The following is an 18,299-nucleotide window of genomic DNA, read 5'->3' on the forward strand; positions in this document are numbered from 1 at the left end:
CCCCAGGACCGAGCGCCGTCCTCCGAGGCGAATCTCCGCTGATTTGCATTCGACTCCGCCTGTCGAGTTAGCTCCGCCTCCTCCCCGTTCGTTCACCAATCAGAACTCTGTGCCGCACTTCCAGGCCGCGGGCCGTGGAGGCCCCGCCCTAAGGGTCCGCAGCCCAATCGACGGCGCGTCCGCGGAGGCGGGGGCGGGCCCCAGCGGGGCTCGCGGCGCGGGGCGGGGCGTGCGCCGTGGAGGCGGCTGGCTGGCAGTCTGGCGCGGCGGTCGCGAGCGGGCGGAGCTGCCGAGACCTGGAGTCCGCTACGGACGACGGCGCGGGCCGGGCCGGCGGGTGAGGACGCAGGGCCGCGAGCACAAGGGCCCGCGGGCGGGCGGGGCCGCGGTTTCGCGGGCGAGGGCAGGGAGCCGAGGCCGAGCTGGCGCTGAGGCCCGCGGCGGCCCGGCGCCTCAGGAGCCGCCTCAGGACGGCGGTCCACCAGCGGAGTCAAGCCCGGGCTCGGGAGGCCTTCCAGGGCGGCGGGCCCCGCGCGAGGAGGCCCCGAGAGTGCGGAGCCTGCCCGCTGGCGGCCCGGACGCGGGAGGCCCGGGGGCGGGCCGGAGAGGGTGTGCGTGAAGACCCGGGGAAGGTCCCGCGTGGGGACCCAGGGACCCTGGGGAGAGCCTTGCGTGGAGGCCCTGGAGGTGGCCCAGGGAGCGTCTCGCGTGGAGGCCCACGCAGAGCCACAGGTGGAAGCCCATGCTGGTTGTGACCACACCCTTCTTGGCCCTCAAATTGTATCCTAAAGGTGGTTAACTAGGTGTTGGGTGTTAATGCTTTTAGTCCACTCAGGTTTAGAATGTTCCCCAAGGCCTTGGGAAGGCATGTGAAGGAAAACTGGGGCCGGGATACGGCCCAGCGAATCGCGCCAGCACTTTTTCCGCTTGTGCTGGTGTCCACAGCCTCCAGTGGCCTTTGGTGTGCTAGTCGGGAATGGCTGCGAAGAACAGAAATTTAATCATGTGCTGAAGGAAATAACGCCAGTACGTCCTATAAAGAGACGATGGGAAGATTTAAGACCCAGGGCTAAATCTTTAAAGGGTGGTTTTTCTTTCTTCGTTTGTTTTGTTCCCATGAGATGGTTTTGGTCGGACCACTGTGGAAACGTTCGATAGCCATCTGGTGGCATTGGGTTCGGGTGTTGGTTGTGTGTAGACGGCGTGCCAACAGACAACTCGGATTTTCTCTCTGCCAGAGAGGCTGTAGAAGACACTAAGGCAGGCCGGCAGGCACGGAGTAACCTTTACTCGTAGATCGACTGTAATTTTCATTTCCCGCATCTGCTGCCGGTTGAGATTCGTGCGAGCCCCTGTGCGCTGAGAGAGTCCGGCGTGAAGAGCCGTGAACCGCTCCGTGCTGGTCGTCGTGCTTGGTTCTCTCAAACCCCCGCAGAGGAGACGGGGCCAGGGCGCACAGCCCCATCTGGAAGTGGGGAGACCGGTTTAGGCTCACACCCTGGCCTTGCGTCTTCCCAGCTTTATTGCAGCTTCTCTCCTGCGCGTGTGCCCTGAGCCGTTTGGACGAGATGCTGCTGCCTCATTCACATGATGACCATCCTTTCCTAGGTTTCCAGGGCCCTTCTGCACTGAGTCATTCCCCAGTTTACGCGATATATCCATCTGTCTTTGTTCCTTATCGATAAAAGGGGGTGAAACTTAGCTACCCCACATGGTGGTTGTGGCACCGAAGCGTCTGTATATAATGGGCCACGTGTGAGATGTGTGGCACACAGCAAGCGCTTAGGTGACGTTAGCCATTATACTATCAGGTGGAAGAATAATCTGAGTGGATAGTAGAGCGAGGAAGGCGGTATTTTCTTTAATTTTTTGTCAGTGTTTCATTTATTATTTTGAGAGATAGGGAGCAAGTGGAGGTGGGGCAGAGAGAGAGAGAGAGAGGGAGACACGGAATCCAAGCAGGCTGCAGGCTCGGAGCTGTCGGCCCAGAGCCCGACGCAGCGCTCGGACCCATGAACCGTGAGATCATGACCTGGGCCGAAGTCGGACACTTCTCCCACTGAGCCACCCAGGCGCCCCGGGAAGTAGGCAGTATTTAAGCAGAGTTATACTGCCTTGGGGGGAAGGATAGGAACCGCTTGGCAAAGCAGAGATGGACACGTGGGTAATCCCTTCTGTCCACACACTGGCCTCTGGTCACCTTGGCACCCCCTCTGTAGTCAGACGGTAACTTACTGCTGCTCACCTGTTCCGTTTTGTTCCTGTTTTTCCTTCACCCACTTTCTCATCAGCTCACCAGCTGCCCCTTTCACTCAGTGGGTGGCAAGCCTCCGACACGCAGCAGTGGCAGTAGGCGTTCAGGGAAACCCCACTGTAAAGTTGAGGGTTGATCTGAGGGCGCTTGTGTCGTGGTCTGAAATCCGGGTGTCCACGGGGTCACTGGACTATAGTACATTTGTCTACTCCAGGTTTTACCTTGGCAACAGGGAGTCAAAGAAGTGAGGATTACACAGAACTTAATATGGTAAAGCCCACTCTTGTGGGTCTCTGGGATTGGTTACTTTGGTGGTGATTCTGTAAATCGGTTTGCTCTTTTTGGAGAGCAGTTAGCGGTATGTGCTAACGATTTTCATTTTGTAGTCCCCGTTCTGAAAACCAACCCTGATACACAAATCCTGCATGTCAGGATGGTAGGGTTCTCCACAGCTAGTGAGCATGCTCTGGGAATCCTGACAAAATGCGAACCTTTGATTTATGGAAATCGGTTCAAAAACATGCCTTCACTAAAAAGGTGACACCATGGGTACATAGCAATTACACTGTTGTAAAAATATGTGAAGACGTGGACCAGGATGGAAAGGGATGTTAGGGATATATGTAGTTTTATTTTAGGGTCATGGGATTATTTCTACCCTGCCAAACCGGTGTTTTAGTTTATAGCCTTTTTAAAAAACAGAAAGGTACTGTAACGTTGTAGGATGCAGTGATGACTCTCCCAGCTGCAGAGCAGAAGGAGACCTAAGATGACATCCAGACCTCTCGGTAGGCCCACAAGGTCCCTCAGGGCCCAGCCCCTTGCGGGCATCCTCAGGACCCCACACCTACCCACGTTGTTCTTTGTCCTGACCCCTGCAGGGCCCCTGCCCTGACTTCTCCCAGGAAGCCTCTCTGAGTCAGGCAAGCACCCTCTTCCTGGGTTTACCTTGTACTTTCTGCTCCTGGTTACTGTTGTGGAGAGGTGGTCCTGGCCACTTAGAGAGCTGTCTTTTATTTTATTTTTTTAATGTAAATTAGTGAAGTGATCTACAGTCAACTGGAATATAATCATACCACAATTTATTTACTTATTTTTTTAAAGTGTATTTATTTGGGGGCGCCTGGGTGGCTCAGTCAGTTAAGCATCCGACCTCAGCTTAAGTTATGATCTCGTGGTTTGTGGGTTCGAGCCCCATGTCGGGCTCGGTGCTGACAACTCGGAGCCTGGAGCCTGCTTCAGATTCTGTCTCCCTCTCTCTCTGTCCCTCCCCCGCTCGCACTTTGTCCGTCTCCTCTGTCTCTGTCTCTGTCTCTCTCTCTCTCTGTTTCAAAAATAAAACATTAACAAATTTTACAAAAATAAAGCGTAGTTATTCTGTGAGAGTGCGCACATGAGCAGGGGAGGGGCAGAGAGAGGGAGAGAGAGAATTCCAAGCAGGCTTCATGAGATCATGACCTGAGCCAATACCAAGAGTCAGATGCTTAACCACCTGAGCCACCCAGGCGCCCCCAGAGTTGTCTTTAGATCTTGTGGGCCTGTGCTTGGCCTGCAGGGTCACGTAAACCAAGAGGAGATACTCCACTGTGGAATCAGGGTGGGGTTGGTGCCACTTGAGGAACTGACCAACCACCAGCGAGTCACTAGCCTTTCTGAGCCTGAGTTCCTCGATCTATGTGATGGGGATTGTGAGGATTAAGTAAGATGATGTGGGCCTAGCAGTGGCCATCCCTTGGGACACTGTGGCGTTGGGGTGTGTGCCAGAACCTTCTTTTGGCCTGGTGCAGATGCCCTCCTGCGGAGGGCTTCTCCCTCTCTTGCAGACACCCAATTCCTGTCTGCCAGCCTTGCTTTACTTTTCCTGTGGTGCCCACCACCATTTAACACACCATCTTCTCCTGCTGTAATAGGGAGGGGCTGTCTCATCAACTCCCATGTCCTTATAGGGACACCTGGGGGACTCAGTCAGTTGAGTGTCCAACTTCAATTTAGGTCATGATCTTGAGGTCCGAGAGTTTGAGCCCCACATCGGGCTCTGTGCTGATACCTAAGAGCCCGGAGCCTGCTTTGGATTCTGTCTCCTCTGTCTGTGCCCCACACCCACTCACGCTCTGTCTCTCTCTCAAAAATAAATTAACATTAAAAATAAAAAAATTTAAAAAAAACTCCCATGTTCTTACAGACTTAGATTTTCTTGATACTGAGCACGTGCTCAATACATTTGAATAAATCAAATTTCAAATTTCATTTGGGGCAAGGGCAGATGCCAAGTTTTATGTGGCCTGAAGCTTATACATACAATTTGGGAGAGGGAGCCTTTCTAAGAAAACGAATACAGTGTTGTAAATAATTAACTGGAAAGTGAATATTTATGTAGAATAAGAAAAAGGTACAGATTCAAAAAAGCTGAGAATAACATCACTAAATGGCATATTTGTTCAAAAGTAGCATATGTGTTTTTAATGGTCTCTTCATGTGATAGAGAATAGAAAGAACTCAATGATTCCTCTCACACAAGTGATCAAAAATATTTATCGATAGGATGCATAAAACATGGTTACACCTATGGACAGTATATGTTTGCTGTTTCTAGTACAGCTATAGATGTGTGTCTCAGAAAAGCAGGAGTTCTGATAAATTCAATTCTGTACAATTCCATTCAAAAAGTAAAAAAATAATCTGTGTTATGTTGATAGACCTACTACATTAACATTTATTTTTCTGACAAACAAGAACATCAGTTTTATCTACTTACAGTTTAACGTGTGTGATGATAATTTTCCCACAGGTGAGCATCTGGCTCCCCTTATTTCAAACCTTGTTTCTTTCCCATAGCCCATGCACCGCCAGTGCTGGGCACCATCAGATGTGTACAGATGGCCTCAGGCCCCCAGCCCTGCACCTTTGTTTCATGTGCCCCTGGGGGGCAGGCGTAGTGGGTGATGCCAGTGTTCCCAGAAGCCCTACCTGCACTGAGATGGCAGGTGGTAAGTGTACAAGAAGTAATTGCAAACATACACGTATCCCACCAAATCCAAGCTAAATGTGTCTCCCAGCTCCTTGTGCCCTGAGCTGCATCCCCAAAATGCCAGCAGCCCCTACTAAGCTGCCTGACGTAAAAGGAACAAGGTTGTAGTGGAAAGCGGCAGCAGCCTAAATTGATTGCAATCAGAATGTGTTCTGTGAATTTTACAGAAGGCTACAACCATAGGCACACTTTGCATAGGGCCTGTCCTAGGACCTAGGAAGGGGCCAGTGCATGTGGGGGGGGGGGGGGTGGCCCAAACCAGAGGCAGAACAGCTTTAGAGGTATCAGGCTTTTGCAAGGGCAGTTGTGTCCCTGTGCTTGATGCCAGATAACACGATAGAGGCACGAGGGTTGAGGGTGCTCAGTGCACCTTCTAGCACCCAGTGGAAGTGTGTTTGAGAAGGAAGAAGCAACACCAGGGAATTTGACAAGTTGTTTCAATTACTAGGCTTTAGTAACTCTTGCCTCCTTCATAATGAAAGCCCTAAACGCTTTTGATAGTAGTTGATAAGATGCATGTTGGGGGAACAAGTCTCAGTACCTGAACAAGAAATCGATTCCAGGGAGTGCTTAAAGATATTTTTATTTCAGGGGCACCTGGGTGGCCCAGTCAGTTAAGCATCCATCCGACTCTTGATTTCAGCTCAGGTCATGATCTCATGATTCATAGGATCAAGCCCCACATCTGGCTCTGCACTGACAGTGCAGAGCCTGCTTGGGATTCTCTCTCTCCCTCTCTCTCTCTGCCCCCCTCCCAAAAATAAATAAACTTTATTATTTTTTTTAATTTTACTGAACTGTTTTAGAAGAACAAGTACACTTCCTAGACGAGAGATAATAGCTATTGCATCTTTCTCTTGGAAGGTGAGCAGTGACATACCATAGGTACCCCTACCATTTAAGACTCCTAAAGCAGGTAGTACTTGTGCAGTAATCTGCAGAAAAGCCATCTCATTTAAAAGTAATGTATACGTATCACTGGAGGCAATTTGAAAATTATAGAACGTTGGAAAAAGAAATAAAAATCAACCTTCTTTCTCTCCCAAAGATAACCACCATAACCATTTTTAAAATGCATGGATATCAAGTCTGGCTCCTGGACAATGGACTAAGCATGCTCCACCCTGTCTCTCCCACTGCCTGTGGCTATAAAGCCTGGACAGCTGCAGGGAACTGGTGTTTGAGGACTCTGACAAGTCAATGGTGACAGGAGGATTGGGAACAAAGGCCAGAATTTGAAGAACTACTGCACCAGTAAAGAGTTTCCTATTTTTCCTCCAGGATTCCCCAGCCTGGCCTCAGAGTATCTGAAACCCAGAGGTGGGCACCAGATGCAAACAGAAAGTGCTGTAGGAGAGAATGGGAGAAAGCTGCTGGTTTCCTCCCCTCTCCCCTGTCCTCCAGTCAGGCTGTGGCTCCCGGAACCTGCAGACACCTAAAACTCTGAGGGAGTCCAGAAACCCCCATTGCTGTTTTCTCCCAGGCAAGGGTGCAGGCACAGGAAGTGCACAGCGGAGCCAGTAACGAAAGCCCCAGGTTTCTGGCTGAAGGACTGAGAAGGGGAGCTCCAGGCAACTGGAAAGTATACCAGGGAGACTTGGGAGAGGGAAGAGTTCAAGAAAGTGACCCCTGAAATTGCTTTGAACTTATGGCCTCAACGCTGAGCTGGGCACGTATGAGTCTGACCCCGAAGAACTTGCCAGAGGCTTTGGGAACTCAACTAAGAGGTAGGCCACGGCCTGGGAACCAAGCTGGCCTCTGGATGATGGTACACAAGGAGGATGGAGCCTCTGAACATGGAACTGACGCTGAGACCACAGCCTGCGGCCTGATCCCAAGCAGACCTGTGTCTACTAAAGCAGAAATACCCCAAGTCCACACAGTATTAAAAATGGCCACAATCCGGGGCTCCAAAAGTCCACAATCCTATCCAAAATTACATAGCATACACAGAATCGGGAAAATATCCCCTCAGAAGACACAAGACAGGCACAAACCGAGGTGATACGAATGTTGCAGGTCTCCGACAGAGACTTTGGCAGAATTTTGGCTCTCGTGACCTTCACCTCCTGATGTTACTTCTAGGAACGTGCCATGGTACAGCAGCTCAGTGCCAGCAAGGACAGGGGTCTCAGTTCTCTACCCAGACAGCTGAGCGGGCCTGGAAATGCATTCTTCCATCTCAGACCCCACATCAGCTGTCCCCTTGTGCAGACCTTGTGAGACCTTCAGCAGAGTGCTCTGCGGGTGTACATTGTACCCAGACTTCAGATCCACAGAGACTGACACAATAAAAAGCTCTTATTTAAGCTGCTCAACTGGTAAAGGCTGCGATAAAAAGCTGAAACGCACTTGAAAACAGCTGTTACTAAAATGTCCTGAGAAGCAAGGGTATTCTTGAAACAAATGGAAAGGTAGAAAGTGAACTTAAAAAAAAAGATGTAAAGGAAAAACAAGTAGGAATTTTAGAACTGAAAATACAATAACTGACGTAAAATGGAGTTACAGAGTTAACAAATGACAGTGAACGTATGATGCATGGATGTGCAATATTTTAAACGTTTATTTATTTATTTTGAGGGAGGGGGAAATCCCAAGCAGGCTCTGTGCTCAGTGCAGAGTCCGAGGCAGGGCTCGAATCCACAAACCATGAGATCACAACCTGAGCCAATCAAGAGTTGGATACTCAACTGACTGAGCCACCCAAGCGCCCCTGGATGTACAATTTTTAAAGTCAAATTGTTTTGTCCTTTAAACTTGAAGAATTTGCATTATAGTGTATTGGACTGGGAGTCAGGACACTGGGCCTTAGTCCTGTCTACACAGGTTGGATCTGTGGCCTTCAGCAAGCGGCTCCATTCTCAGGCTGCTGTTTCCTATGGAAAATAAGGGGCTGAGCCAGCATTTCACGGTGTACACACACTCGCCCTCTCACCTGTGAACTATTCCAGCGGTTTTCTGGATCCTTAATGTACGCTGAAAATTGTTGCCAGATCTGTTGTTTGTTCTTTCATTTGTTCTTTTTCTTTTTTTTTTTAACTCGTAGAAAATTCCAAACATCCACAAAAGTGCATATATCAAAAACAGCTCCAATAATTAACATATGGGCAATAGTTTGGGGTTTTTTGGGGGGAGGGGGACTATTATCTTCTTGACCCCCACCTCAGTGGATTATTTTAATGTAATCCTAGGTATTATTCCACTATCCAAAAATAGTTATGTATCTCTAAGAGATAGGGTGTCTTCCACCTTCGTATATACACAATACCATTAAAACATCTAGGAAATTAGTGGTACTTGTTAAATCACCTAATTTGAAGGAAGTGCTCAGATTTCCCTGATTGTTCCACTTGATTCAGGATTCAAATAAGGTCCATGGGGAGCATTTGACAGATCATGTGTTTTAACAGTGTCTATCACCTTCCTCCCACCCCGTCGCTTGCTTGCTTGCTTGCCTGCCTGCTTGCTTGCTTGCTGGTTTTTTTTCTTTGCCATTTATTGAAGAAATGAGATTGTTTTCTTGTAGAATATGCCACATTGTGGTTTTACTCGTAGTCTTTAATCTTTAGGATGTATTTCACTAGTGATGGGTAATGAGGTTACTGAGTTTGAAAGTCACTTGAAGTAATTCCTTTTGTAGTTTAGCTGCTGTCTGAATGTACAGTGAGGATCATTTATTTCATTTTTGAGTTTTGGGGCTTTTCTAAAACACTGATTTCATTTTGCTTTCTAAGTATGTAAAACATTCGGGAGGTTCCCAAGTCAACCCATGGAAACCTTGTGCACTGGAAGAAGAGGTTTCCAGTGCTGTATTCCCGGTGCATTCCATCCCATGGGCAGCCACTGTCAGTACGTTTGGGTTTATCCTTCCATTGTTGTTTGAAGACAAGCAAATGCACATGTTTCTATTCCAACTCTCTTGTTCATGCTAGAGAACCATAAAGACCTTGCTTTTGTCCGTGAAGATTTTGGTGTTAAATTGGGCAGCTTCATACCAAAGGAAAAAAGGGTTGAGAATCAACCTTTTGATTGGAGGAGGTGGGTGTGTTTTTGCCACCAGTACACGTGCCCATGCATGCGGATGCCCCGCCTGCCCTCCATCTGGCCAGCTGTTTCTTGTCAGCTCTTTGAGGCGTTGCCTTACGGCACATGTTCTGACATTTTTCTCTCTGATTCCTTATACCGATTGAATTGCTTAGTTGCTTGTTCTAAAAAATACTAGTCATGCTTATTAGGGAATAAAAGGGCCTACCTCTTGCTGTGCTATAGTGAAGAGGTGATGTAGTCCAGGGCCCAGGAGCCAGGTGAGGACTCCATCTGAACATTGTCAGCAGCGAGCGTTCTTGCCAGCGCTGTCGTACGCTCTAGGTGTGTTAGAAAGATGTCGTCGAAGTGAGTGCCATGTTCTGCTTCCTTAATTGGTCAGTATACACTTAGGTTTTATGATCCTCCTGAAAGAGGCAACCAAGGAGGGTGGAAGAGGCAACCAAGGAGATCTTTTGCGTAACAGAATTTTTAAGCAATTCCCTTTATTGTGGACCATGACCAGTGGGTGCTTTTGTCTGGGGAGCCATGTGCTCATTTTCCAGTAGACAGCAAGGCGGCTTAGTGGCCAGGTCCAGGCCGGGCTTAGGTCCTGGCGCAGTCATTTCTGAGTTATGTGTTCTGTGGCAGACTTTTTTTTTTTTTTTTAATAGGCTTTATGTTTTAGAGCAGTGTTGAGTTCACATCAAAGTCAAGTTGCAGGTACAGAGATATCCAAATGCCCTGTCCCTCTTACACCTTTCCCACCATCAGCCCCCCCCCCCCCCAGACACACAGAGTAGCACATCTGCTACAACCCGCATTGACATGTCATCACCCAAAGCTTGGACAGACTTTTTGTTTGTTTTGAGGAAGAGAGGGCACAAGTGGGGGAGGGGCACAGAAAGAGACAGAGAATCCCAAGCAGGCTCCACACTGTCAACACAGAGCCGGATGCAGGGCTCAATCTCACGAACTATGAGATCTGATCAGTTGGACACTTAACTGACTAAGCCACTCAGGCGCCCAAATGGACAGACTTTTGAGCTGAATTTTTCCAACTTTGAGATAGAAATATATCACAAGGTGGTTTTTAAAGTTTTTCTCGGAACTCTCTCTCTCTCTCTCTCTCCCCCTCCCCCCCTCCCTCCCTCCCCCCCCCCCCATCTCCCACTCGCTTGTTATCTTTCTCTCTCTCTCAAATGAAAATTAAAAAAATTTTAGGGGTGCCTGGGTGACTCAGTTAGTTAAGCAGCCGACTTCAGCTCAGGTCACGATCTCACAATTTGTGAGTTTGAGCCCCACGTCGGGCTCTGTGCTGACAACTCAGAGCCTGGAGCCTGCTTTGGATTCTGTGTTTCCATCTCTCTCTGCCCCTCCCCGACTCATGCTCTCTCTCTCTCTCTCAAAAATAAATTAAAAAAACATTAAAAATTTTTTTTATTAAATGAAAATATGTAGGTAGGAACGGAGTTTTCTAGTAGGTAGTGCTAAATGTCAGTAGTGGAAATTGTGTCCAGCTACCAGAAATATTTTTAGGAATGAAATCTGCAGAGCATTTCATTCATGGAGGAGGATGACAAAATCTGGAGCCCGTGTAGGTTTACACCACTGCTTCCCTCTGGATTTCTGGGAGGCTCTCTGGAAGCAGGAGAAGTGAGCAGGGGCTAGCATCTAACATTTAGGGCTCCCAGGACCGCAGAACAGCTCACGTGGCCTTGCTGTGTTTCTCATCTGTCTTGCATACTCTTGCCCTTTAAATGTTTATTTAGAAGCACACAAGGCAAAACAAAGTAATTTCTGTTAGGTCGTAATTGATGTAAAACAGATTCATTCAGTGCATACGTTTTTCCTTTCGTTTTCTCCCGCGGTCAGCTGGAGGAGGCGGTGGGCAGGGCACGTGACCGCTGAAAGAGTGGCCTCGAGTTTCTGCAGGGGTCTGGTTACGCCTTTCGTTCTGCAGCAGATGGGTAGGCTCTGAGGGCAGCATCGGGGTTCTGTACCAGTTTTCTGTTAAGTTCCTCATTTTCTAAGATTTCTTAAACTTTGAAGCCAAGTAAATATTAAACGTGTAATTTATGCCACATACTGTTATGTGATAGCAACCGTATTTTTCTTTAGAACATAAGCAGTAGGGTACTTCGGGGCCATTTCCTCAATGACCTTCCAGAACAAGAGTGTCTGATGACCCCGAGTCTTAGCTTAAGCTACATTGAGGTCTTTGGACTAGATGAAAATAACTAGGATGTCCATTTGCTGCTCAAAAGGCATGCAGACCTGCACAGGTCTCTTGTGGACCAAGAAGTGGTCTTTTGTTCTTAGAAGAGATGAAATAATGTTAAAAGTATGCTGTTTTTAATTTATTTATTATATAAATAAACAAAGATCTAGAAAAACCACATAAATCGAGTATATGGCTTAACGATTATAAAGTGAACATGGTCTAACCAAGTGATGTAACCATGCCAGAGGGCCCTTCTGAAACCTTATCCCGGAGACAGAAGCCCTCCCACCAAGATGGACCACTGCGAGTTTTCTAGTACGAATCTCCTTGCACACTCTTCTTACAGCGTGCCCACCCTGATGTGCCCCTCAGCACACTGGGGGTGAGTCTTGCCTGTTTTGTTTTAGAAGTATGTGTCTAGACAGGACTCTCTTATCATAACGAGTAGAAGATAATCTGAAGAAATTTTTTCCATCTAAAATTATTAAGAAAAAAATCTATATCAGGAAACCCTGGGTGGCTTAATCAGTTAAGCGTCCGACTTCAGCTCAGGTCATAATCTCACAGCTCATGAGTTTGAGCCCCACATTGGGCTCTGTGCTGACAGCTCAGAGCCTGGAAGCCTGCTTCAGATTCTGTGTCCCTCTGTTGCTCTGCCCTTCTCCTGTTCCTGCTCTGTCTCTCTCTCTCTCCCCACCTCTCTCTCTCTCTCTCAAGAATAAATAAACATTTAAAAAATTTAAAAAAGAAAAGTCTACATGAGAATATATAATGGAATAAATAAGTGACTTGTTAAAATATGTTTTGGTTGTACCTAAATTTTCAGAACAGTAGCTTGAAAAGGGAAGGATCACTTTGGTGCCCAGGGTTAAACGGCCCATAGTTTCTCAGAAGGACCTGCTCTCAGTGCCTCAGGGTCAGTAAATGCTGTGAACTAACCAAGAACTTGTTCTCCTCTATGTGCACATTAGAGACACCTTGCAGGTGGTGTCTTCTTCGTTCACATCCCATCAATTTTGCGTTAACTACTCACATCGGTGAAATTGAAAAAGTTCATCCTTCTGGTTCTCAGAATCTCATCCCACATTTAATATTAGTGGCATGAATATTAGTGATTTTCCAGTGTTTTCTGTTTGTGACCATAGTCTGTCTTTCGCTGCTCAGGCCTGTATGGTGCATTGCCTGACGAGGCAGTTCATGTTCCTTGATGCCACTGCTGTGAATTAAATAAATACTTAGCAAACATTCACAGTAAGAATTTAGTTCCTGCTGTCAGGGTGCATACAACCCGGAGAGGGGATTCGAATATGGTGGGTAACTGCTAACCTGATCCAGACCTGTGCCTGTCCACGAGGGGCAGTCCGTCCTTGTGCAAGAGTGGGGGCGGGAGGTGTATTTGGCAGAGTGACACCACCTTGTCACTTTGCTCATACCGTTCTTGGTTCACTGTCCCGGGAGGTTTTAGCTTTCTTGTGCTTTGCCTGCTTGTTCGACAGATCGCACGTGTGTGGAAGTTCTTGCCCACGTGGGCTGGAGACCTTGTCTTTGCTGGGTAGGGTTTAAGTGTGTGGTAGAGGTGGCTCAGCGGGTGACTGAGAAGTTTTTAAACTTAATTCAAGAGACAAAACATTCATGAAATGGTTTTTCTTGATAACAAAGTAAGCATGGAACGGATGAAAGGGCCAGGGGAGCCAACAGTTAGGTTGGCACATGAGGGAATGGACTGGAAATTTAGATTAATTCTCTAAGAAATTTACCGCACGTTAGTAGAATGCTTGTCAGAGGTAAGGGAGTGAAGTAGTTTTCCCAGCAGCCCCACTCTTTCTTTTTTTTTAATTTAATTTTTTATTTTTTTAAATTTACATCCTAATTGGTTAGCATATAGTGCAACAATGATTTCAGGAGTAGATTCCTTAGTGCCCCTTACCCATTGAGTCCATCCCCCCTTCCACAACCCCTCCAGTAACCCTGTTTGTTCTCCGTATTTAAGAGTCTCTTCTGTTTTGTCCCCCTCCCTGTTTTTCTATTATTCTTGCTTCCCTTCCCTTATGTTCATCTGTTCTGTGTCTTAAAGTCCTCATATGAGTGAAGCCATATGATTTTTGTCTTTCTCTGACTAATTTCACTTAGTATAATACCCTCCAGTTCCATCCACGTAGTTGCAAATGGCAAGATTTCATTCTTTTTGATTACAGAGTAGAACTCCATTGTATATATATACCACATCTTCTTTATCCATTCATCCATCGATGGACATTTGGGCTCTTTCCATACTTTGGCTCTTGTCGATAGTGCTGCTATAAACATGGGGGTGCCTGTGTCCCTTCGAAACAGCACACCTGTATCCCGTGGATAAATGCCTAGTAGTGCAATTGCTGGGTCATAGGGTAGTTCTATTTTTAGTTTTTTGAGGAACCTCCATTCTGTTTTCCAGAGTGCCTGCACCAGCTTGCATTCCCATCTGCTCTTTCTTGAGTAAACGTCTCGAATTTGTTTTTTGTCATACTGTGCTTCACTGATCAAGATTTTTCTTTAAGTTGACTTTCAAACATAAATACACATATTTAAGAAGTAAATTTGTCATAAATAGAGAGTAGCTAGATTAATACAAAGGAAAGCAAGCTGGTATTATTAGATTCTAGCTGATACTCAGCCTCTTCTTTCTTTGTAAAAACAATGACGTGATTAACCCTGTTCAGCTTTCTAGCTTGAAGCTAGAGAAGTTTCCGTGCCATGCCATGGAGGACTGGGAAGGGCGGAGGGCATCGCTTGTGTGCTGGTGTCTGCTTAGCAGGCAGTGGGTGCAAGGACATCGTGAGAACAGCTAAGTGGTGCTGGGAACGGCCTGGCCTGGGGCCAGTGCCCCTCACATCAGGCACACAGCCCTCATGTCACTCTGATGGCCTCCGTCCAGCCTGGTAAGACACCGCTTACAAAACTGGGAAGCCTGAACCCGGCCCAGACCAACCTGGGCTGTCCTCACCTGGCTGTCCTCACCCAGCACAGGGAGTGGCCTACTGAATGGTGCCCGTCGTGCACTGCACTTGCTGCGTGGCACCTGCTCCTCTTTGCTGAAACGTACCATCTGGCATTTAACAGTGTACCATCAGCACAACAACTCTCTGGGCTGCTGGAGCCCAGAGGGTGTGCCGGGGACTCCAGGCGGCCGGACGAAGGCACAGGCCACTGTTGGGTGAGGTCTTGTGACTTACATGAGAGGATGCATTGCCTGGCTTGCAGAAGCACCAAGAAATAGTGTCTTTGTGAACAGTGCTTGTTATTTTGTGATCCACCGATCCATGTATGAGTAGAAGGTAATCTTGTTTAACTCTTTGCTTTAACGTAACTTAAGACGCCTAGAAGTTGCAAAATTAGAGCAGAGAATTCCTGGGCACCTGATTTTTTTTAATATCTAAATAACTTTGGGGGCGCCTGAGTGGCTCAGTCGGTTGAGCATCCGACTTCGGCTCAGGTCATGATCTCACGGTTCAGGAGTTCCAGCCCCACATCAGGCTCTGGGCTGACAGCTCAGAGCCTGGAGCCCGCTTCAGATTCTGTGTCTCCCTCCGTCTGCCCCTCCGCTGCTTGCACTCTGTCTCTCACATTGTCTCAAAAATAAACAAACATTAAATGACTTTCAATGACTCTTTGGGGTTTTTTGTTTTGTTTTAGAGTGCCCTTCATTCTTAGCTGATGAAGAATGGGGGAGATAGAAGGAACATACAGAGTCTTGCAGACTCCAGGGACACGCTTGGGCGCCCAGACCCCAGGGGGAGTGAGCACCCTCGAGCCTGGGCAGAACCTCTTGGCAACCGCAGCACGGGCATCAGCCAGAACACAGGAGAAGCACCTTCACCTCCGAGTGAAGCTGCTGGACAACAGCATGGAAATATTTGACATTGAGGTAAGTAGCGATATTTGGAGGCATATTTCCTTATACTTTCTAAAAGTCAAGTATGATGAACCACATTCCATTTTGCTGATCAGACTTGGCCTATTTATCAAGCTGACCAAGGGTGGTGTTGGTAACACTAAGATCCTTGGAAACAGTGAGTCTGAGTTTCTGCTTTTATTTGAAGAGTGATATTCTCCTGTCTTTCCTTTGAAATTCTGATACAACATGGCCCTTCTGTTCTTCTTCAGAGAGGATGGCTGACTGCTGTGGAGCACAGACTGGACCCATCCAGATCTGCCCACTGTGTGTCAGCTCCTCTCTGAAACATGGCGGTGATTGTAGTCCCCTCTTCTCAGGGGCTGTGGCAAGGACGGGTGCAAAGAGCCTGGCACACAGGTGGTGTTGCACAGTAACATTGAACTTGTTTTTCTGTATCAACAGATACAGGAAACATAATAACGTTTTTATTTTGAAAATTTCCTAACAATAGATTGCACTGATAATGTTGGCAAAAACAAGTGAATATAGCAAAAATGTGTAAATGTATCATATAAGTGTATGTGTGTATATATGTATCTAATCAATACTTTTTAGACCCACATAATACTTTAGAAAACACTGATTTTCTAAATGGTGTTAGAATGAGTGTGCTTTTTAAAATTATTTATTTTGTATGTAATGCACAAAGATAGTCTCTCTTCTCTAATTTTTTCATAATGGTTTAAAGTAATACCTTTAGAAGTTTTTTCTGCTCTTAATGTCACAAAAGGAAGGACAAGAGAATGAATTTAAACTTTAGCAGGAGGCTTATTTGTGCTTAGAGATTTCTGTCAAGAAGTCAGGATGCTACACAGAAACTAAGATTACTGAGCTGGGGGCCAGGCTGTGATGACCCTAGAGGAAACTTCCTGGGGGCTCTGGTGGTGCCTAATTCAGAACGCATTGCATGGGAAGGGGAGGAGGGAGTGAGGGAGGGGGTCAGTGGTGGGGAGCTGGAGGTCAGGGCTGTACCCCAGTCCTCTTGCCTGGGGTCCCAGGCACACCAGCCTCTCTTGCCTCTCCTGCTTGAGTGTTTGATGGTAAGCGTCTAGTGCATAGATTCATAGTATCTGAATTCAGAGGACCCCTAACACTCCTTTTAAGGTCTTACCGGAGGAGGAAATTGAGTAGCATTTCATCAGGGCAGTAGTAATTGAAACTGGTAGGACCTGTCTGTCCAGCTTCCCAGGTCACTCCCGTGTTGCCAGAGGCAGCCTTTGCTGGGAAGGTAGTCCAAAACAGGCTACCTTTGAATGCTGGAGAGCTAGAGGCTGGCTGTGGGCTCTCTTTGGCAGCATTTCCCAGCCCCGCATGGTGCTCTTTGATGAGTCACCTGCAGGAAATGGGTTAAAGGTGTGCAGGGTTAGCTGGACTCCCAGATCTTTTCCAGCCAGTGCTCTCAAGAGTTCCACCGTTTAGCCGTCTTCTGATAGACACACCCACTATGGTCTAGGCTTATAACACTCTCAGAATGTTCAAAAGAAAGAACGGAGGGGAGGGGAGGAGAGGAGAGGAGAGAAAAGAACACAAAGAACTGAGCTATTCAGAGCTTACTTTCAGAGCATCTTTTTTTATCCTGCCTAATAGTCTTTATCAACTAAAACTAGGCCCAAAAAAGAAGAAAGCACATATTTATTGTGGAGTCATAAATAACACATAGCCCTTCTCTGAGATACACGCCATCGCTGAGTGTCTGGATTGCTTTATTCGTCAGCATTCAGAAGTGGCATTTTGTAAAGGTTTCACCATATTTAGAACTTGTCAGAGTTGAGTAGGTTGAGATTATTGTGTTGGGGAGGAAGAATTTTCTCTGCCCTTCCAGATCTGTTTGGCTAGACCAAGAATCAGATTGACATGAGACAGATCAACCGGCAAACATCCAACTTAATAGCATATGTATAGGGAATCCACAGAGATGGAAATTCCTAACACAGGCAGCACGATGCTTATATGAGCTCAGGAGGGGGGTTGGGTCTGGGACAGGAAGGGGAGAGGAGATGTCTGGGAATAGGGGTTGACTGTCGTGCAGATAAGTGTCTCAGGTGAAGAGTCTTTGTTAATAGTTCTCTTCCTGGTGCAGTTAGTTGGGGGGTGAGGGGGGGGGCGGTGAAGAGCTTTTCCTGAATCTGCTGGGTTTTTATTGCTTTTAACTCAAAATAGTGTTCATGCCACAGTGGCCCATCTTGGGGAGGCCTGCTCTTGGCCCCTATAGTTGCTTCTGTTCATCAGATGGAATCATCATCTTCACTTCCCTGCAGGTTGATATTCTGGTAAGCCTGTCGGAGTCACCAGAAATTGCAGAATCACATTGCTGCCACATACCCCGAGTTGGATGGAGTACTTTTTGAATGATGTTACCCACTGACGCATGCCTTTTAGGAGGAGTTAGAATTCAGTATGTTTTTTTGAGTCATTTGTATTCAGCTTCCAGGTACCCTGTCCTCTACAACCCTGTCAGTGGATTTTGTTAAGTAACAGACCACTCTAAAACCTTGTAACTTCAAACAGCAAATATCAAATGTTTCCTGCATGTTTGAGTGTTGGCTTGGGAGGGTCTTCTGGTCTGGGCCGTCCTGGAGGGCCTACCATGTCTGGCACCCCAGCTAGAACCTCTTTCCACCCTCCAGGGAGCTAGCTTCTCCTTATTTGCACCGTGATGGAAATGTTCTCAAGAGTGGAAGCTGCCAGGTCCCTGGATGCTTGGGGTTCATGTGCTGTAACGCCTACCAAGTTTAACTGATCAAAACAAGCCACCAGGCAAGCCCAGATTCAAGCAGGGAAGAGTGGGGAGCAGTAGAGCTACCTTGTAGCGGGAGTGCCAAGGAATTTGTGACCA

General features: G+C 47.3%; 1 protein-coding gene across 6 annotated transcripts in view; it reads left to right on the forward strand.

Moving 5' to 3' along the window:
- The first annotated feature begins 256 nt into the window (after nt 1–256).
- The window catches only part of FARP2 (FERM, ARH/RhoGEF and pleckstrin domain protein 2), a 106,190-nt gene continuing 88,147 nt past the window's right edge, over nt 257–18,299 (forward strand). For all 6 annotated transcript variants that reach the window (XM_042995930.1, XM_042995932.1, XM_042995933.1 and 3 more), the window contains exons 1-2: nt 257–337; nt 15,202–15,433. In XM_042995930.1, coding sequence (XP_042851864.1) covers nt 15,230–15,433 — 204 coding nt within the window. In that variant the 5' untranslated portion in view covers nt 257–337; nt 15,202–15,229. The remainder of the gene's footprint in view (nt 338–15,201; nt 15,434–18,299) is intronic.

This window comes from Panthera tigris, chromosome C1 (assembly GCF_018350195.1).
Source record: "Panthera tigris isolate Pti1 chromosome C1, P.tigris_Pti1_mat1.1, whole genome shotgun sequence".
Lineage (NCBI taxonomy): Eukaryota > Metazoa > Chordata > Mammalia > Carnivora > Felidae > Panthera > Panthera tigris.